General features: G+C 48.6%; 1 protein-coding gene and 1 long non-coding RNA gene across 2 annotated transcripts in view; one reads left to right on the top strand and one right to left on the bottom strand.

The window, feature by feature from the left end:
* LOC101941224 (dedicator of cytokinesis protein 2-like) overlaps nt 1–22,239 on the top strand; it is a 203,507-nt gene that overhangs the window by 88,041 nt on the left and 93,227 nt on the right. Inside the window, exons 20-22 of the mRNA XM_065598509.1 lie at nt 7,219–7,308; nt 20,183–20,283; nt 20,650–20,784. Coding sequence (XP_065454581.1) covers nt 7,219–7,308; nt 20,183–20,283; nt 20,650–20,784 — 326 coding nt within the window. The remainder of the gene's footprint in view (nt 1–7,218; nt 7,309–20,182; nt 20,284–20,649; nt 20,785–22,239) is intronic.
* On the bottom strand, nt 1,663–19,761 carry LOC135984067 (uncharacterized). Its single transcript, XR_010601987.1, has 4 exons — nt 19,703–19,761; nt 11,376–11,442; nt 5,683–11,193; nt 1,663–3,469 (listed from the first exon to the last, which is right to left on the bottom strand). It is a non-coding gene; the product is annotated as an uncharacterized LOC135984067 (long non-coding RNA).

The raw sequence follows: 22,239 nt of genomic DNA, 5'->3' as shown, positions 1-22,239 counted from the left end.
CACTGTAGGATGCGCGCACACCCATGCACTCTTGAGTGGAGACTGTAAAGTCTGTGGGCCCAAGCCTGCACAGAGCAGCTCCTCGTGCTCCCATATGAGGCATGTAGGGAGGAGTGGACCTGCTGCCACTCACCTGCAGCTCGAGATAGAGCATTTTCCAGCTTCCCACCTTTCTCACTTATTGTGAAATGTTCTTATTTAGTTCTTTGGTTATTTTTGTCATTTTATTTTCTTTCAGCACAGTTGTGCTTTCAAAGGGGGGTTACTCCTTTTTTCAGGACTTTAGTTAGTGCTTTGGCATGCCAGGTCATGCTGAAAACCCCACCTGGCATTTAAGCCTTGCCAGGCCTGCTACAGGTTTTTTACCTGCAGCAACAGGCACTCTAGCTGTCACCAGTGTCTTGGAGATACCCACATCCCATCAAAGTGCAAGGTCTGCTCAGTTTTTAAAGGCAGGTCTAGAAAGGATGGAGAGGCTAGGGTGAAGTTCCTCCGAATGGTACGATCCCTAGTTCCTGAGGGGTCTGCTCCCACCTCCCCGGTACATTGGCCTGAACATTTCAGGCCACTTTGGTGACTATTGGAAACCAGTTGGCAGCCCAAGAAACTAAACCTTCTAGGGAAAAAAAGGCCTCTTTCACTTTCCAGAGAAATGAAAAAAATCTCACTCCTGGGAGACTGACTGCAACCGATACTGAGACATCAGTACTGCATAAGTAGTAGTTGTGTGGAGAAGTCTTTTATTCTCAGGGTAGCTTCTATCTCGGTTCCTTCTGACACCTCTCAGCAGTGTGATGTATACAGGACTACTCCCCAGGCTCTGTTACTGTTGCCTTCTTACAGTTCCAAGGTCAGAAAACCCCTCTGTTGACCTCTCTGGTATCACATTCACCATCTCCTCAGTGATCCATTTTTCCTGCTCTGGTACTGACTCGGACTTTGAGCATAGGCTATCATAGTCCCCCACCACCCTCCAGATCCTTTTCCCTGGAGTATCTTCTAGTCTCAGACGAACCAGAGTCTCCCCTACTAAGGTGGTCGGCTAGAGTTCCTTCTCTGGTACTGCCCCGCCAGCTGCAACATGACTCTTGGTTGGGCTTCCAACCCTTGGTACTGGCATTGATGCCTGAGGTCCCCCTCTTAACCCAGGAGAGGATACTTCTGACTCTGAGGTCTTGGTGCAGGGCTCTGCATCACACTCTCCTGAGTCCGTTTACAGAAGAAGACCTTCCGGAGCCCACCAAGCACCCTTGACATCGGGGATATGAATATTCTTGGGGACCCCTGGAACCCCTGGGAGCAATTCGGTGAACAGTTTTACAGGGTGCCAGCTAGAAACAAACCCCAACATCCACTGCATTATGAACAGGCACCATAGAGCATCCCCTGGTACCACGTGCCTTTGGTAATGAGAAAAACACAAGACGAATAAGAGCCACAGACTGAAGAAAACTCCCCTCCTTCAGCCAGGTCCTCTTCCTCTCCATATGAGGCAGTAATGCCACCACTGCCCTCTTACGTTGATGACTTTAAGGCTTTCCAGGACCTCATGAAACACCTGGCAGACTCCATCCAGATTCCATGAGAAGAGGTACAAGAGTCCCAGCACTCCCTGATGGACATTTTAAACATCACCCCCCCACACCCCACCCGCTCCTGAGGGAAAGTTTGCCCTACCAATTACTGAGGCACTGTTATTGCCTGCACGTGCTCTATGGCAAACACTTGCCACCACTCAGCCAAACCTGCCAGAGGGCAGATAAAAAATATTCAAGTGAAGGGAATGGATCACTTCTTCCACCAGCCTGCCCCTCATTCCCTGGTGGTGGACTTGGTCAATGAGAAGCGTTACTAAAGCCAGGCTCATTCTAGACCTTTTCCTTTAGACAAAGAGTCCAAATGATTAGACCTACTGGGCAGGAGGAGCTACTCATTGGTAGCTCTTCAATTTTGAATTGGAAACCATCAGGCCTTGATGGCAAAATGAGTCTTTAGCAATTATTCTACGTTCACACACTTTATTGAACACCTGCCACAAAAAGACCAATTTCAGTCCCTCGTCTCTGAGGGTTAGTTGATTGCAAAAGCCTCCTTGTGGACTGTTCTCGGTGCTGCTGATACAACTGAAGACCTTGCCTTTGAACGACCAAAACTCCTCACTCCATATCCTTACAGATTCAAGAGCAACGCTACTGTCCCTGGGAATTTATGTGCCTCAACAAAGAGACATTTTAGCAGAACTTAAACTCCACAACGTTCCAGATTTTCCAATACTATGCACACCAGTCCTTTCCTAGCCCTTTGGAGCCTTTGAGGAAATTCAAACCTCAGAAAAGCAAACCACCTCCCTTTACAACTACCCAGTCTACACCCTTACATAAGGGATGGTTTTGATGCCTTGGTTGAAGGCGTTGAGCAACTTTTCCCCCAGGAACCTCTACTGTACAACTCTACTGTCCATCCCTCTTTTGGAAACTGACTGTTCCACTTCCTACCTGCCCGGGAGTAGATCACCTGAGACAAATTAGAGGAGGATATTAGAGGTGGTCAGCATGGGTTATTGCATCCACTTCTACTTTATTTATCCATCCCTGACCCTCTCCAAGGACCCTTATAAGGTGGTAAGTAACAGGATGGATTTGTCAAGAACAAATCATGTGAAACCAACCTGATAGCTTTCTTTGACAGGGTAGCAAGCCTTGTGGAGAGAGGGAAAGCAGTAAATGTGGTATAACTTGCCTTTAGTAAGGCTTTTGATCCTGTCTAGCATAATGTTCTCAAACAAACTAGAGAAATGCAACCTAAATGGAGCTACTATAAGGTGGATGCATAACTGATTGGAAAACCATTCCCAGAGAGTAGTTATCAGTGGTTCACAGTCATGCTGGAAATGCATATCAAGTGAGGCACCTCAGGGATAGCTTCTGGGTCTGGTTCTGTTCAATATCTTCATCAATGATTTAGATAATGGCATAGAGTGTACACTTATAAAGTTTGTGATGATACCAAGCTGGGAGGGGTTGCAAGTGCTTTGGAGGACAGGATTAGAATTCAAAATGGTCTTGACAAACTGGAGAAATGGTCTGAAGTAAATAAGATGAAATTCAATAAGGACAAATGCAAAGTACTGCACTTAGGAAGGAACCATCAGTTGCATGCATACAAAATGGGAAATGACTGCCTTGGAAGGAGTACTGCAGAAAGGAATCTGGGGGTGGATCACAAGCTAAATATGAGTCAACAGTGTAATGCTGTTGCAAAAAAAGCAAACATCATTCTGGGATGTATTAGCAGGAGTGTTGTAAGCAAGACGCAAGAAGTAATTTTTCCGCTCTACTCCATGCTGATTAGGTCTCAACTGTAGTATTGTGTCCAGTTCTGGGTGCCACATTTCAGGAAAGATGTGGACAAATTGGAGAAAGTCCAGAGAAAAGCAACACCAAATGATTAAAGATCTAGAAAACATGACCTATGAGGAAAGATTGAAAAAAATTGGGTTTGTTTAGTCGAGAGAAGACTGAGAGGGGACATGATAAGCTTTCAAGTATGTAAAAGGTTGTCATAAAGAAGAGGGTGATAAATTGTGCTCCTTATCCTCTGAGGATAGGACAAGAAGCAATGGGCTCAAATTGCAGCAAAGGCGGTTTAGGTTGGTCATTAGGAACAACTTCCTGACTGTCAGGGTGATTAAACACTGGAATAAATTGCCGAGGAAGGTTTTGGAATCCACGTCATTGGAGATTTTTAAGAGCAGGGTGGACAGACAACTGTCAGGAATGGTCTAGGTAAGACTTAGTCCTGCCTTGAGTACAGGGTCTAGACTAGATGACCTCTCAAGGTCCTTTCCAATTCTATGAGTCTGTGATTCTCCCAAGGAGCTCTTAAGGCAGGAGGTACAATCTCTTCTGCTCTTGGGGATGATCAAACCAGTTCTACACAAGTTTGTTGGAAGAGAGTTCTATTCCAACTATTTCCTAGTCCTCAAAGAAGATTAGGATGGAGACCAATCCTTGATCTCAGAAACTTGAACACCCATGTCCTTTTTTAGCACTTCAGAATGGTGGTGATAGCCATAGAATCATAGAACTGGAAGGGACCTTGAGAGGTCAGCTAGTCCAGTCCCATACATTTAAGGCAGGACTAAGTATTATTTATATCACCCCGACAGATGTTTGTCCAACCCGCTCTTAAAAATCCCCAATGATGGAGATTCCACAACCTCCCTAGACAATTTATTCCAGTGCTTAACCACTCTGACAGTTAGGAAGTTTTTCCTAATGTCCAACCTAAACCGCCCTTGCTGCAATGTAAGCCCATTGATTCTTGCAATTTAAACCCATTCCATCATAATTCCATCCCGAGATCCAGGAAACTGTTTCATCCCCTTTGACCTATTGGACGCCTACGTTCATGTAACCATCCCTCAAGCATTTCCCATGTTTTGTAATATGCTCAGATCATTACCGGTATGGAGTCCTCCCCTTCGGACTCTCTACAGCCCCAAGCCTCTTTACAAAGGTCCTCTTCTTGGTAGTTGCCTGCCTACATAGGTGGGGCATCACAGCATTCCCAGACGTGGACTACTGGCTCCTCAGGGGTTGGTCAGCTGTAGAGGCTCAGTTGGCAACCTCCAAGGGACTGCCCCTATTTCAATCCCTGGGTTTCTGTGTCACGCTGAAGAAGCCTGCACTGACTCCGGTCCAGAAGATAGAGAGTCTAGAGTAGCTCTGTTGAAGTCTAACTGCCAGCACCTGCTTGCCCAAGGAGTGGTTCTCTACTATGTCCAGTCTGATTTCGACAGTACAGTGCAGCCCACAAATAACTGCAAGGAGCTGCTTACAACTCTTGGGACACACATATATGCCTCCATGTTTCACATCTCATGTGTCTCAGGAGCCTTCTGACATGGCTAGGACTCTGTACACCCCAAACAGATATAGTCTCTCCAAACGCATCACGGTACCTCCAAAAGGCCTGGACTCTGTCAGGAGTGGAAGGAGTTCCCAGTGACGGTCTGCATGGGAACTCCATTCTCACATTCCCCACCCTCAAAGATCCTCACAACAGATGCCTCACTTTTGCAAAGGGGGGCTCAACACCAAAGGGCCACAGCCAGGGGAAGTAGTCTGCACAAAAGGCCATGCTCCACATCAACTTCCTAGAGCTAGGAGTGATTGGATATGCTTGCCAACACTTCCTTCACAGCGTACAGGGTCACTCCACCAGGTTAGAGCTGGACAACAGGACAGCAATGTACTATATCAATCGGCAGGATGGAGCAAGATCTCAGTCCTTATATATAGAATTGCTAAAACTCTGGAACCAGTGCATTTCCCATCAGATAGAAATCTCAGCAGTTTTTCTGCCAGGCCTCCAGAATACAATTGCAGACTCCATCAGCAGGAACTTCCATCAGGACCACAAATGGGAGCTCAACGATCCTATTTTCCTCAGCACTGTCCTGGCCAAGACAAGTACTCAAACCTCCTTCAACTCTGTGGCAATGCCTCTCTGCCTTCCCTTCAGGAAGGATCTCCTGCCACAGAACTCAGGGACCCTGATCCATCCCAATTCCTTATCCTTAAACCTGAGAGAATGGTTCCTAGATGGCTCTTGGCATGGAGATAACCTGTCCAGTCAATTCTCCTATCTAGCTGGAAACCTACTACTTGCAAAACTTACCTTCAGAAGTGGAAATGCTTCCATTCCAGGTGTTCTCTTCACTCCTCTTCTCAAGCATAAAGAGCTCTGCTTTACAAGATCCTAGATAACTTGTTGGATTTAAAGACACAGGGTTTATGAATGAGTTCAGTCAGAGTACATTTGGCCACCATTGTGGTTTTCCACTTGCCCACCAAGGGCTTCTCAGTTTTTGCCCATCCTCCTACGACCAGATTCCTTACGGGCTCATACAACTTGTTGCCTCCTGTACAGAGCCAGGGCCCCCAGTGGGACCTTAATGTGGTTCTCAATGACCTGAGGAAACCCCCTTTTTGAAACTATGGCTACCTGCTCTCTCCTCCACCTCTCCCTCAATATTTCATTCTGTATAGCCATCACTTCAGCTAGACAAATGGAAGAACTGGGTGCTCTCATGGCAGACCCACCATTTGCTACTTTCTACAAAGATGAGGTTACACTACGTGTTTTGATAACTGGGCCTACACATTTACTTTAATTGTAAGGTGAACTGGTGAAAAGTAGGTAAAGGTTATCACAACAGTTCCCATTCTAGCTTCCTCCCTAAGGCCTCTTTGGAATACCATATTAACCAGGAAATCTGTGTACCAGTGTTCTGTCCAAAGCCTCATGCCTCCAGGGAGGAAACCAGCCTATCTACATTAGATCTTAGTAGGGCTCCCGGCTTCTACCTGCGCAGGACTAAGACCTTCAGGGCCTCTCCCAGACTATTTGTATCTTTTGCAGAGAGGATGACATGACAGTCCATTTCCACATGAAGACTGACAAAGTGGGTCTTGGGTTGCATCTTAATGTGCTGTGAGACTGCTGGAATACCACCTCCTCACAGAGTGACAGCAGACTCCACTAGGGCTCAGTCCACATCTATAGCCCTCGTGAAAGATGTTCCCATAGTTGAACTCTGCAGGACTGCAACTTAGTCCTCTGTCCATACTTTGCCAAGCATTACACTGTCTTACCTGCTTCTGGAGCTGACATGTTTGGTGACACAGTCCTCCACACTGCCTTGGAGCTGCTTCCTCAGCATCCACCTCCGTGTTCAGTTACTGCACAGGTATCGCCTATGGTGGAGCACCACAGGGACATGTACTCAGAGAAGGAGAGGTTACTCCCCTGTCCAGTAACTTGAGTTCTTTGAGATGTTTTGACCCTATGGGTGCTCCACCTCCCTCCCTCCTCCCTCTCTGCTGCAGAAACTCCGGCTTTGCAATTGAGAAGGAATTGAGTGGTGACAGGGCCGTGCCTCCCTATATGCCCTTGTATGGAAGCACAAGGAGTTGCTGTGTGAAGACTTGGGCCCACAGACACTGCTGTACTGTCTCTAGTGAAAAGCAGACAGGCCTGTGCTCATCCTATGGTGGAGCACCCACAGGGGCAAAACATCTCGAACTCAAGTTACTGTACACGTAAGTAACCTTTTGCTTTTCTTTCCTTTGGGCTGAGATGGCATTTGGGATGGGTCAGGGATCATACTAGGGGTTATCACTCAGGCTCCTACTCTTCTTGTGTCTCCCCCAGTTCCTTCAGGACACCCTGGATGCCTTGTTTTCAATTATGATGGAGAATTCAGCCACGGATGTCTATGATACACTCATCTTTGATGCCCTAGTAAGTAGGTTCCTGTTTCCCCCTGGCCAGACCCGGAACCCCTCTACGCTCCCACCAATTGATCTATCTACTGCCAAACTTGTTCAGTTGTTTACCCTCTCATTAGCTCATTCTCCCATCTCTACACAAATCTCCCATCTCTACACCAATGGAAGGCAGTGCACTTTATTCTCTGCAGCAGTGGGCAGTTCTGACCCAGCAGAGGAACTACCAGTAATGTCCAAAAGAAATTCCTCAAAAACAGGCAAGATCACAGACTGGGAGAAAAGACTGAGGAGACTCTTGAGATATCTAGCACAGGATTTGGTAGATAAGCTGGAGGTAGATATGCTGGAGGGTAGGAATAGGATACAGAGGGACCTAGACAAATTGGAGGATTGGGCCAAAAGAAACCTGATGAGGTTCAACAAGGACAAGTGCAGAGTCCTGCACTTAGGATGAAAGAATCCCATGCAATGCTACAGACTGGGGACCGAGCAGCTAGGCAGCAGTTCTGCAGAAAAGGACCTAGGGGTCACAGTGGACGAGAAGGTGGATATGAGTCAACAGTGTGCTCTTGTTGCTAAGAAGGCTAATGGCATTTTTTGGGCTGTATAAGTCGGAGCATTGCCAGCAGATCGAGGGACGTGATCGTTCCCCTCTTTTCGGCACTGGTGAGGCCTCGTCTGGAGTACTGTGTCCAGTTTTGGGCCCCACACTACAAGAAGGATGTGGAAAAATTGGAAAGAGGCCAGCGGAGGGCAACAAAAATGATTAGGGGGCTGGAGCACATGACTTATGAGGAGAGGCTGAGAGAACTGGGATTATTCAGTCTGCAGAAGAGAAGACTGAAGGGAGATTTGATAGCTGCTTTCAACTACCTGAAAGGGGGATCTCACAGGACCAGCAAGGTTGAGTTTTGTTGTAGAGGTTGCTCTCCCTGCAGAATGAGTGCTGACTCCAGTGCCCCAGAGCGGCACTAAGATGTGTAGTGTTGAATCACATCACTCTATTCAGTAGGGAGCATTTTCCCTTCCCAGCCAGTACTTGCCCTAATGCCTTAGTGCAGTGCTAGGGGCACTGTGCTCCAGCAAGTAGTTTGAGTGACTCAGTAGAGGGTGCTTACTCCTGTGTCAGGACTGACTCCAGTACCACAGCAACAAGGTTCTGAACAGTAAGAGTCCCAGGGCAGAATGACTGCCGTGTTCCCATCTGAGATGGCTGGTGTGAGCAGTGGGGGGAATGAGCTGTAAATCATAGAATAGAAGGATAGAAGTCCAGGGCTGAAGGGACCTCAAGAGGTCATCTAGTCCAGTGGCTCTCAACTTTTCCAGACTACTGTACCCCTTTCAGGAGTCTGATTTGTCTTGCACACCCCAAGTTTCATCTCATTTAAAAACTACTTGCCTACAAAATCAGACATAAAAATACAAAAGTGTCACAGCCCACTAGTACTGAAAACTTACTGATCTCATTTTTATCATATAATTATAAAATCAATTGGAATATAAATATTGTACTTACATTTCAGTGTATAGTGTATAGAATATAAACAAGCCATTGTATGAAATTTTAGTTTGTACTGACCCTGCTAGTGCTTTTTATGTTGTCTGTTGTAGGCAAATATTTAGATGAGTTGATGTACCCCCTGGAAGACCTCTGCATACCCCCAGGGGTACATGTACCCCTGGTTGAGAACCACTGATCTAGCCCCCGCACCCACGCTGAGGCAGAATTAAGTATACATAGACCATCCGTGACAGATGTTTGTCTAACCTGCTCCTAAAAACCTCCAATAACAGGGATTCCACAGCCTCCATAGATAATCTGTTCCATTGCTTATCTATCTTTAGAGTTAGAAAGATTTTCTTAATATCTAACCTAAATCTTCCTTGCTGCAAACTAAGCCAATTACTTCTTGTCCTACTCTTGGTGGACATGGAGAACAATTGTTCTTCTTTGAATGGATTCAGATGTGTATTCCACTCAGGTATGTGCATATGCAGTGTACCAGAGCCAGAAGTTTTTTGCAGCATTACCTATTGTCAAACTGGTTCTCACGTCTTGAGTTACTGCAGGCAACCTCAGGGCAGACTGCTGGGAACCAGGTCACAGATCCCAAATTGGTTATGAGTTTTATACTTAAATTTCACCAACCAATTATCAACTATAAACTCCTCAGGCACTATAACAGCCTAACCATGGAGTGACAGTCCTGTTGGGCACTCGAAACTGTCTCACCTACCTTTGTGATAGGTGGTCCCTTACACCAAGAATCATAGTAATATTCAGGTTACTTCCAGTCCCAAAGGACCAGTCACTTACCACAGGTCAGTTGCATCTTAGATCTCACACCAAAGACAATGCTTGTAGCCAGGGCTGCCGAGAACGGGTTCGGGCCCCTGTGAAAAAAATTTTTCGGGCCCCCCAGCAAGGGCGGACTGGCTAAACAGGGCCGATGGGGGGGGGGGGGGGGACTGGGCCGGCTTCTCCTCCACCCCCCAGTCAGCCCTGCTTGTAGCCAATCCTATAATAAACTATATTAAGATTTATTATATAGGAAAAGGAAATAAGTTATTTACAGGATTAAAGCAAGTAAATATATATGCACACAAATGATTTCCAATCTTGCGTTTCAAAAGGTAATAGAAGCTTCTGTAATATGCAAGCTCTATGTGTTCTTTAGGGCTAATCCAGGCTAAGCAGCTGGGGATCCTTTGCTTATGCCCAGAAACCTTGCCCACTAGAGTCCAAGCAGCACAGAGATATAGTTCCTTCTCGGTAGGGGTTTTTATCTCTCTCCTCCCTTGGACTCTTAGCTGCCAACTCAGCTGAGGGGAGGAATTCACTTGCATGACTCATCTTCATGGTGTGAGGAGGGCAAAACAACACAATGCCTTTTCTTCTCTTTAATGTTCTACAATAGTCTGTCTGGTGTTGATGAACCTTCCCTGTTGGGCAGGATGTAACACCTTCTGCTGGAGACCAGCACTTCACACTAGTTAATGTCTCTCTCCTATCTGGTGATTTACACAGCTTCAGAGGCTCCCAACACAACCACTCAACTATTACCTTACGATATCAGATACAGATGTTATAAGTCAGATTAATGCAGGCAGCAGTTCACAAGCATTCAGTCAAGTCTAAACACTAAACACATTCTTATCATTCTAATACTTATTCTAACAATACTAACACACAGGTGAGCCAGACTGATTCGAGGTATGTATTTGTCAGTTTTTCATACTGGCATGGGGACCTTGGCATAAGCTGACACCTGGTCTGCCAGTGTCACACTCATCATGGCAGTGCCCCACACCTCCTCGTAGTACCACCCTAGTCCCCCTCAGTCCCGTCTAATGGCCAGTGGCCACAGTCAGAATTCCCCATGTAGTTCTTACTTTGTTTTGCTGCTCATAGCTAGTTTAGCTTCTTCCTGAAAATAGTTTGTAATAAGTAGCAGTTAGTACCTGTAGTTAGGTTTTATTTAAAGCTTTCCAGTTTTTTATTTAAGAGTTACTAGTTGGGCTTAGTGGGATGCGGAGCACGGACGGCATGCAGCACTTTACAGGCTTCAAGCACTGCCTTTTGTGTCGGGTTACTAGTTGTAACAGTGACCCCGACACACGTTTTCTTGCACCTCAGTGAGGGACACATCAAAGAGAGGTGTAACATCTGCCACACCTTCAAAAAGTGAGCGGAGATTGCCAGGGATCTGTTCTTCCAGCAGGACCTCCTTGAACAAGCCATGAGGCTTGCTTTGGCAACGAAACCAGTGCCAGATAGCTCTGTCCATCCTCATTTGTCCACCAACCTTGCGGAAGCCCAGGATAGACCGCTGGACTCTGACTCCTCTCCAAGAAGGAGAGGTGGTTCGTCCTCTCCTGGGGTTCCTCGCAAGACAACCTAAAAGATGGAAAGAGGTCATTTTTCGAGTGCTTGCTCATATCCATGCCAATCAGGTGTGTGCGCACCGCATGCACAGTTCCCCAGAAGTTTTTTCCCCAGCAGCATCTGTCGGGTCACCTGGAGTCACCCCTTCATGGCGCTGCATATAGGGCCCCGCCGCCTCTCCAGTTCCTTCTTACCCTCAGTGACAGATCGTGGGAGCGTTTCATCTCTCGTGTTCAACAAGCGATCCTCTAGCGTAGTTTTCTGTAAATAGTTAGTTTAAAAAAAAGTTGTTAGATATTTGGACTTGGGGTATGGGGGGGGGTGTTTCCCTCCCCCATTTCCTGTCCCTCTCCTGGGCCCAGGGCAGGCCTCGGACCCAGGGGTTTAAGCCATGTGGGGTTTGCCAGAAGTCTATGCCCAAGAGCGACCCACGCTCGGCTTGTCTAAAGTGCTTAGGGGAGGTCCTATCAAACGGACAGGTGTAAGATCTGTAGGAGTTTTTGCCCCCCGCACGAAGAAAGAGATTCAAGTTACTGCTAATGGAAGGAGCTCTCCACCCTCAGTCTGAGTTGAGCCCCCTGGACATTCAGCGTCGGTGCGCAGCACGCCGGCTTTGGTTCGGGAGGAGCTGAGGAACAACTCTGGGGTCAGAGACCCTCGGCACCGGCACTCCCCAGCGCCGAGCATGGCGCAGGATCAGTCTCGGCACCGCTCACAGTCTCCAGTCTCAAAGAAACAGCACAGGAAGAATGATAGAGGGCACTCTCCTTCCCGTGCGAGGGAACGGGAACCACCCAAGGGAGAGCAACTGATGCAAGACCGCACTTCCCCTCCAGCTCAACAGTCGGCACCATTGACTCCTGGCCCACAGGAGGGACCGTTGAGTTCGGTGCCACTGGGGAGACACAGGTGGAAGATTTGGACCTCCCTTCCACACCCAAAACTTATGAGGCGGCGCAGGACCTGATAACTCTGACAGGTCCACACTCTCCCGATCACAGTTTTACGGCACCGGTCCCGAGTCCCCAAATGACTGAGGCCACCAGTGAAGTCCAAGGGCAAGCCGGCTATGACTCGGCAATGGTCTCTATCGCCCCAGCACCGGTCCCCGGCACTGATGGGCATAGTGCCACCATGGTCTCCGCATGCGGACTCATCGGCGTCCGAATAAGACACGGACTCATGTGTGTCCTGGAGAAGCCGGCGCCATGGCTGCTGGCACTCCCAGACAGCGGGGATGACTCAAACTCAGTGGCTCTTCTGGATCTGGTGGCTTACCAACAGTCCCAGGGGTCTGCCTCGGCACACTCCTTTTCTACTGGCTCTACGCCACAATCGGTACCACGCCCGGCACCCAAAGCAGGACCAGCGCCGCACCCGGCACTGTACCCGGCAGCACCGTACCTGGCACTGTGGCTACGATCAGTACCACGGAAGGTACTGCAACCAGCGCCATGGCCGGTAGCCTGGCCGGCACCAACCTGGACTCCGATTTGGGGCCAGAGCTGTAGCATTTTGAGGAGCCAGTTGGGCAAGAGGGGCACTCCGATGTTCAGGGCTCCTAATCATTGCCAGATGAGGCAGTGGCAGGAACATCCTCGGAGCCTCCCCGTCCCGACAGCAGAGCCCACCTTGAACTTCTGGGGCGGGTTGCTTAGAACCTCAGGACACAGATGGAAGAGGTCACCAAGGTGTCAGACCCAATGGTGGACTTTGTATCTCCGGCAGGATCTAAGAGTGTGGCCCTTCCCCTGATAAACACCATTCAGGAGAACACACAAACTCTGGCAAACACCATCCTCTCTGGCTCCTACAGCTAAAGGAGTTGAGAGGAAGTACTTTGTGCCCTCCAAGGGCTACGAATATTTGTTCACCCACCCCCGTCGAACTGGTTGGTGGTGGCGGCTGTCAATGAGAGGGAGGGGCAAGGGCAGCAAGAGCTTACTCCTCGAGCTAAGGATGCAAAGAAGCTGGACCTCTTCGGGAGAAAGAGAGACTCCACCAGAGGGCTCCAGCTCCGGATCGTGAACCAGCAAGCGATCCTTAGTCATTATAACTTTCAGTCATGAGATGCAATGTACAGATTTTTGGACCTTGTCCCACCGGACTCTAAGCCGGAATTCTCGGCTCTAGTGGATAAAGGCAAGATGATCGCCAGGACGTCGCTGCAAATGGCGTTAGACTTGGCAGACCGCAACGCGAGCGATGTCCTCGGGCATCGCAATGCGCCGTTGCTCATGGCTGCAGGCCTCGGGCCTTCCCAGGGAGGTCCAACAGACAATCCAGGATCTCCCATTCAAGGGGGCCACATTATTTTCAGAAAAAACAGACTCGAGACTCCACAGTTTGAAAGACTCACGAGCCACTCTGAGATCACTGGGGCTGCACATGCCTGCCACCCAACATAGACAATTTAGGCCTCAGCCCAAGACATGACCATACATGGGGCAGTCTAGGCAGGACCGGAACCGCAGGCGACCTAGAAATTAGAACCGCCGTTGCCAACCCCAACCCCTGAACAACCGGGGATCTGGGTCGTCCAGGCAACCACCAGGCCCTATGCAGACCTTTTGAGGATGCTCCCGAGGGCGTTATACCAACCTCCCAACTGGATCCTTCTTTCCCATTTTCGGCACGTCTGTCCCATTTATACCGAGCATGGTCCTAAATCACCTCAGACCGTTGGGTCCTCTGCACAGTAGAAATGGGATATTCTCTCCAATTCTCTTTCTTCCCCTCCCCCCCCCTTCCCCTTCCCTCTCAGGGACCCTTCTCATGAGCAACTCCTCATCCAGGAGGTGCAAACCCTCCTATCGGTGGGGGCTGTGGAGGAGGTTCTGCTGGAGCTCAGGGGAAAGGGTTTTTACTCCTGGTATTTCCTAATACCGAAAGCAAAAGGCAGGTCACATACCAATTTTGGACCTGCACAATCTCAAAAGGTTCATGAAGAAACTAAAGTTTCGTATGGTCTCTTAGACCACTATCATCCCGTCCCTGGATCCAGGAGATTGGTCTGCCGCCCTTGACTTGAAGGACACATACTTCCACATTTCAATAATCCTGCCCCACAGGCGCTTCTTAAGGTTCGCAGTTGGGAGTTCCTACTACCAATTCACAGTATTACTGTTTGGCCTATCATTGGCACCTCAGGTGTTCTCCAAATATATGTCGGTTGTGGCCGCTTTTCCGCGGAACAGGCAGGTTCAGGTATTTCCATACCTCGACGGCTGGCTAGTCAAGGGCTGGTCCAGAACACAAGTGGATCAACAGGTCACTCTCATAAGATCCACCTTCAGCACATTGGGCCTCCTCCTAAACACTCAAAAGTCAACGCTCACCCCTACTCAGAGAATAGAGTTCATAGGGGCGGTGCTAGACTTGAGACAGGCCAGAGCGTTCCTACCTCAATCCCGCTTCCAGGCCATTCACGACATCATGCAGGACCTCCGGACCTTACCATGGCAAGGAGTTGCTTAAAACTCCTAGGTCACATGGCATGTTGCATGTATGTAGTGCCACATGCAAGGCTCAGACCTCTCCAAGCTTGGCTGGCATCTGTGTATCACCGAGTAGACACATAGTGGTTACCCTTCCACCGGGGGTTCTCAAGTCTCTTCAATGGTAGCTTGACCCACACTTGGTGTGCGCAGGGGTTGTGTTCTCCAAACCATGGGGTGGGAGGCGCATCTTGGAGAGTACAGAACTCAGGGCCTCTGGTCTCTGGAGGAACTCATGCTTCACATCAATGTGAGGGAGCTCAGGGCAGTCCGACTGGCATGTCTGGCCTTTCGGCCTCTCCTGGAGGGCAAGTGCATATCTGTCCTGACAGACAATACAACAGCGATTGTTTTATATCAACAAACATAGGGGAGCACACTCCTCTCCCCTGTGTCAGGAAGCCCTCAAGCTCTGGGAGTTCTGCATAGCACGCTCCATACTTTTGGAAGCGTCCTATCTTCCACGGTCGCAGAACAAATTAGCCGACCACCCCAGCAGGTCTTTTCACAATCACGAGTGGTCTGTCCACCCAGATGTAATAAGCAGTATCTTCCAGCGGTGGGGAGTTCCCCAGATCAATCTGTTTGCCACAACGGCCAACCGGAAGTGCCTACAATTCTGCCCCTTCCTGAACCACAGCCCGGATTCATTGGCAGACATGTTTCTGCTTCCAGAATAATAGATAATATCCTCATATTCGGCGCTTGAGACCTTAACTTGGTACTCTTGAGGCTGATGGGGCCTTGTTCGAGCCCCATGACATGTTTACCTCTCTACCTCTCCTATAAGGCGGCCTTTGGTTGCAATAACATCAGCCAGAAGGGTGTTGGAGCTCAAGGCTCTCGCATCTGACCCTCCATAGACCATGCTTTACAAAGATAAGGTGCAACTGCGACCTCACCTGGCGTTCCTCCCAAAGGTGGTCTCGAATTTCTACACCGACCAAGACCTATTCCTTCCAGTCTTTTTCCCGAAACCCCATGCCAATAGCTGTGAGCAGAGGCTCCGCTCCCTGGATGTGCCACGTGCACTAGCATTTTATATTGAACTAAGCCATTCCGCAAGTCAAACCAGCTGTTTGTTGCGGTGGCAGACAGGATGAAAGGCCTCCCAGTGTCCACACAAAGGATATCATTGTGGATCACATCCTGTATCTGGGTTTGTTACGATCTTGCAAAGGTCCCTGCCCCCACTCTGACTGCGCACTCCACCAGAGCTCAGGCATCTTCAGCAGCCTTCCTGGCCCAGGCACCGATCCAGGAGATATATAGAGCGGCTACATGGTCCTCGGTCCACACCTTCACTTCCCGTTATGCCATCACCCAGCACACCAGGAACAACGCAGTGTTAGGCAGGGCTGTGCTTCAGTCAGCGATTCTATGAACTCCGACCCTACCTCCTTGGTAAGGCTTGAGAGTCACCTAATTCGAATCAGTATGAGCAAGCACTCAAAGAAGAAATGGTTACTCCCCTTCTCCTGTTTGTTGTTCTTCGAGATGTGTTGCTCATATCCATTCCAAACCCACCTTCCTTCCCCTCTGTCAGAGTATCCGGCAAGAAGGAACTGGAGAGGCGGCGGGTCGGCGAGGCCCTATATGCGGCGCCATGAAGGCACAACTCCAGGGGGCTCCAGAGCTGACCCGACAGATGCTGCTAAGGGAAAAACCTTCTGGCAAACTGTGTATGTGTCGTGCACACACCTAATTGGAATGGATATGAGCAACACATCTCGAAGAACAACAGTTACGAGAAGGGGAGTATCTGTTTCTTCTCTACATCCAAAAGAGTCTCATCTTCCTCCTCAAAGGGGCGGCACTCCATCTGGTATCGGGGCAGCACGTCCGGGTCTTCGGCAGCAATTCGACGGCGGTTCCCTCATTCCCTCTCTTCCTCTTTGTGCTGCCAACAAGTTGCCACCGAAGAGGAAGAGAGGGAGGACCCGCCGCCAAACTGCCGCCAAAGAAGTGGCGCAAATGAGCTGCTGCCGAAGTGCCGCCGTTCGTGGTGTGTGTGGGTTGTTTTTGTTTTTGTTTTTGTTGTTTTTTTGCGCCGCTTGGGGCGGCAGAAAAGCTGGAGCCGGCCCTGTCTCCCTGATATGGTGCCATAAACTCTTGTCTCAGTAACATCAACACCAGAACCGTCCATGTGGCGGCCGTTGAGTCTGGCGCAGATGGACGTCATGAGAACGGCCATACTGGGTGCAAACCAATAGACCATCTGGCCCAATATCCTGGCTTCTGACAGTGGCAGGTGCCACCTGCTTCATAGGGAGTGAATAGAACAGGGCAATTATTGAGTGATCCATCTCTTGTCATGCAGTCCCAGATTCTGTCAGTGAGAGGTTTAGGGACACCCAGACCATGGGATTGCATCACTGACCATCTTGGCTAATAGCCATTGATGGATCTATTGTACATGAACTTACCTAGCTCTTTCTTAAACCCAGGTACACAACATCCCCTGGCAACGAGTTCCACAGGTTGACACTGCATTGTGTGAAGAAGTAGTTCCTTATGTTTCTTCTAAACATGCTGCTTATTAATTTCATTGGGTGATCTCTGGTTCTTGTGTTGTGTACACTTTCTCCACACCATTCATGATTTTATAGACCTCTCACATATTCCCCCTTAGTCGCCTCTTCTAAGCTAAACAGTCCCAGTCTTTTTACACTCTCCTCATACGGAAGCTGTTCCATACTCCTCCTCATTTTTGTTGTCCTTCCCTGTACTTTTTCATATTCTAATATAATTTTTGAGATGGGGCAACCAGCACTACATACAGTATTCAAGGTGTGGGCATACCATGATTTTTATAGTGCAGCTGCACATTGACTGAATGTTTTCAGCCATTAAATTATCTGTTACCACTTGGAGTCATTGTGGAGAGTTCTCTGAAAACATCCACTCAATGTGCAGCGGCCGTCAAAAAAGCGAACAGAATGTTGGGAACCACTAGGAAAGGGATAGATAATAAGACAGAAAATATAATGTATATGTGTGGCAGATGAACACTTTGAATACTGCATGCAATTCTGGTTGCACCACCCCAAAAAAGATATTAGATTTGGAAAAAGAACAAAAAAGGACAACCAAAATGCTGAGGGGTATGGAACAGCTTCCATATGAGGAGAGATTAAAAAGACTGGGACTGTTTAGCTTAGAAGAGGCGACTAAGGGGGAATATGAGAGAGGTCTATAAAATCATGAATGGTGTGGAGAAAGTGAATAAGGAAAAGTTATTTACCCCTTCTTATAACAGAAGAACCAGAGGTAACTTACTGAAATGAATAGGCAGCAGGTTTAAAACAAACAAAAGGAAGTATTTCTTCACACAGCACAGTCCATCTGTGGACACGTTGCAGGGGATTTTGTGAAGGCCAAAAGTATAACTGGGTTCAAAAAAATTAGATTGCTATTGATGGACCAATTCTCTATGAAGTTATTAGCCAAGATGGTGTAGGACACAACCCTAACCTTCTGACTGCCAGAAGCTGGAACTTGACAAAAGGAGATGGATCACTCGATAATTGCCTTGTTTTGTTTATTCCCTCTGAAGCATCTGGCACCAGAAACTGTCAGAAGATAGGATACTGGGCTAGATGGACCATTGGACTTGACCCAGTCTGGCCATTTGTATGTCCTTAGGGGTGAAGGAAGCATTGGCTTGTACTTGGACAGAACCAAGCCTGTTAGACAGTCTTCTAGGCTTTTTGTTTCTTGTGCGGATGAGATGAAGGGTCAAGCAGTCTCAGCTCAACAATCTCCAGATGGGTTATTTTGTTTATTAAAACTGCATATTATGTAGCCAGCTCTCCTTCTGCTCAGATGCTCTCAACCCCCTCAAGGAAGGTGCAAGTGACATCTATAGCATTTCTGAACAATGTTCCCATTCAGGACATTTGTAGGGTGGCTACTTGGTCTCCTGTACGTACCTTTACTCATCACTATGCCATCACCACTGTTTCCAGGTCAGATGCGAACTTTGGAAAGAAGTGCTGAAATCACTATTGAAATAGACTGAACCCACCATCCACAACACTGCTTATGAGTCACCTGAGTGGAATACACGTCTGCATCCACCTAGTGAAGACAGAACAGTTATTTACCTGTTTGTAACTGTTGTTTTTTGAGATGGGGATGTAGATGTGTATTCCACAACCCACCCGCTGTCCCCTCTGCATGGGAGTCTTAGGCCATTCTTCCAGTGCAGAGGAACAGGGGGTCAGGGCGCCACCACCCTAATGTCACCTGGAGAGTGGACATGAAGAGTTGTAGGGTGCATGCACCACCCTGAGGGATGCTGCTGCAAAAGACTTCTGTCTCTGGCACACTGCGCATGCACACGCCTGTGTGGAATACATGTCTGCACCCATATCTCGAAGAGCAGCGGTTACAAACATGTAGTATCCATTCGATCATAGTCCTCTTCATACCATTTTTTCACATATTTGAAGACTTATCATGTTACCCTTCAATCCTCTCTCTCCTCTAGATTAATCATACCCATTTCTTTCAGCCTTTCCTCATAAATAAAATGCCCTGCAGTGATTAGGTTCAGGGGTACTGTCAAGAGGAGCAGCCCTCATTGCCAGACTGGCACCCTCTCCTGGTGATGCTAGGGATTAGCTCCAGGCTGATGCCCATGGTCTGCACACCAGCACTCTGTCTCTGCTCCCGCCTATAGCTCCTCTCTCAGTTCCCAGGATCGCAGCATCCTCTTCTCAACTCAGCCCCCCATCTGGGTCGTCATCTGTGTTCCCCCTTCTTGGTGAGGTATCTCTGTCCAACAGTCCAGCCACTTCCCCAGTGGCCAGTGGAGGGGGACCTGGGCCTACCCACTACTCCTGGTCCCAGCCCAGGGACCCTGTAGCTAGCAGCCTCCTGCTGCAACTCAAATTCCTTTCACTGCTGCTGTGTTTCCCTGGGCCCCTTCCCCATGGCCACAGCACCACCTTTGCCCTCACCTAAGGACACTCAGCTGCTCAGTCCCAGGAGCCAGCCCCTGCTCTGTCCAAGGGGCTTACCGTTCTCTGCTCTCCAGGGACAAAGTCCTTACTCCCCAGGCTCCCAGCAGCAACTGACCCTGCTCTGCCCTGCAGCTCCCTTTTATATAGACCAGCTGGACCCTGACTGGCTGTTCCTCACAGCCCCTCTCCTATTGGCTGCTTTCTACGCAGCCACCCTAGTGCTCTCCTAACCCCTTCTCTGCCAGTGTGGGGCAGATGTCCCATCACAGGCACGTTGGCTCCCTGCAGCTCATTTAATGTTTGCTGCTATCTCTGTGATCTTTACTATTTTGGACAGAAAGGAAGGGCTTAGGGCAGGCTTTGATATGAACACCTTCCCTTTGTACCCAGGGGTCAGGGACTGTCTCTGGTGATATTAAACCCTCTCCTAGGGACTGGCTCTGTTAGCAGGAGACAATACCCCCAGTCCCACTCTCCAGGAGTTCTTTGACCTGGTGCCAAACTGCCTTTGACACCTGCTCGGATTTTCTCCCACAGGTTTTCATTGTGGGGCTCATTGCTGACAGGAAGTTCCACCACTTCAATGCTGTTCTGGAGGCCTATATCCAGCAGCACTTCAGCGCCACACTGGCCTACAAGTAAGTATCAGGTTGTGAGCCTGCCTCTGCACACATAGGACCCTCATTCCTGTCTCCTCCCATCCACTCCCCGCCATGGAGCCAGCAGATCAGAAACCTGAGGTACAGTGGGATGCCATGGGGCTGTAGGTGTCAGGAGAACCTGGAGGGAGAACCCTGCAGTACAGGAAGCCCCCCTTTCTCTTCACTGTTCTGCCTGCCTGGGGTCTGGCATTTGGAAACCTGCGTGTGACTCTGCATGGGCCCTGAACTCTCCAGGAGATCTGGAGTTCCCCTCAGACCAGGCTCTGTGGTAGGGAGGGTTCGATTTAAGAGGCATATTAACCTTCAGGCCCCGCTTCCCTCATCTCTGTCTCCACCGTGCAGGAAGCTGATCTCAGTGCTGACGCAGTATGTGGACTCAGCCAGCCAAGAGGAGCCCTGTGAGTCGCTCTTACGCACCTTCAAAGCCCTGGAGTATATCTTCAAATTCATTGTCCGCTCCAGACACCTCTTTGCCCAGTAAGTGTCACTAATTATTTGCACTCACTTTCCAGTGCTTCTCCAGCAGCCAGGCCACAGTACAAGCTCAACAGGTCCAGGCTAGCTCAGTACTTGGATGTGAGACCTACAGGAAAAACTCAAGGTGTTGTAGGAAGTGGTGCAGGAGTAACGATGGTAGGGAGCAGTGTGCTGGAGGGGTGCATTCCCTACTGCTGAGTTAATACTGACACAAGTGACCTAGCATGGTGCTGGGTGCTCTGCGCTGCTTGTGGTGCTTGGATGTAAAGCAGAGATAATTTTCTTTCATGCTCACTAAAATTCTCTGGCTCTTTTTGTAGATGTCACAATATTAACCATGGTATTCTAGCCAAATTCTAACTCATGTAATTAAATTTTGCTTTCCTGAAGTCCCCTTCTGTTTGCAGTTGGATACAGTGTTTTTTGACCTCCTGCCCTAAACTGTTGTGTTGCTGTGTCATGGTTAAACAGTTGTCATCTTCCACCCCAGGAGCAGTTGAAATTCATTGGTGTGTGAGTGATCACCCTATACAGAGTCTGCAAAGGATGGTGTCTGGATAGCAGTTTAATCATTGTTAGAATGGAGACTAACATTCAGTTACTTATTAAGCTGATTAATTCAATTTCCTCCCATTAATTTGTTGTTTGAAAGTAGCCAATGCAATGCGGGGAATTTGTTTAATTCTTCATTGTGCAATAATCAATGGATCTGGTACAAGGGGTACTTTAGCCTGCTTACAGCTTTGGGGAAGAACCAGACCTGTCTGCCATTAGCATCAGGAAAATGTTCTATCCCCAGAAATTCTGCCAGGTTTGCTCTACTCCCCAGTGACAGGTGGGCAGCTTTCCTCATGAGGGAAATATTTCACATTTCAAACTAACAGTTTGACTCAATACTTTGTCTAATTTGCAGCTGTGTTCTAGGCTGTTTGTCTTTGGGGAGCTTCCCCCTCAGCTTTCTTTCCCCTTCTAAGTTGTTGCAGCAGTCAGTGTCTCTTCAGGCAGAGAGGTAGGCCAAGAAAGCCAAAGGCAAAAGGAAAGGTCTGTGTCTATGACTTCTCCCCCTTCATTGAATGTCTGGACATGGAGCTTGGCCTTCTCTGTGTGGACAATGCAGAGTCCCCTTTACAGCCCCGTCCAGGTGGGATTACCTCATAAGAACGGCCATACTAGGTCAGACCAAAGGTCCATAGCATTCTGTCTTCCGACAGTGGCCAATGCCCGGTGCCCCAGAGGGAATGAACAGAACAGGGAATCATCAAGTGATCCATCCCCTGTCGCCCATTCCCAGCTTCTGGCAAACAGAGGCTAGTGGTACCATCTGTGCCCATCCTGGCTAATAGGTCCAAAATTGGCTATCGTCCATGAATTTATCTAGTTCTTTTTTGAACCGTGTTATAATGTTGGCCTTCACAACATCCTCAGGCAAAGAGTCCCACAGGTTGACTCTGTGTT

Source organism: Chrysemys picta, chromosome 5 (assembly GCF_011386835.1).
Source record: "Chrysemys picta bellii isolate R12L10 chromosome 5, ASM1138683v2, whole genome shotgun sequence".
NCBI classification, from domain to species: domain Eukaryota; kingdom Metazoa; phylum Chordata; order Testudines; family Emydidae; genus Chrysemys; species Chrysemys picta.
The sequence above is the reverse complement of the archived record's forward strand: the minus strand, read 5'-3'. Positions and strand labels throughout refer to the sequence as shown.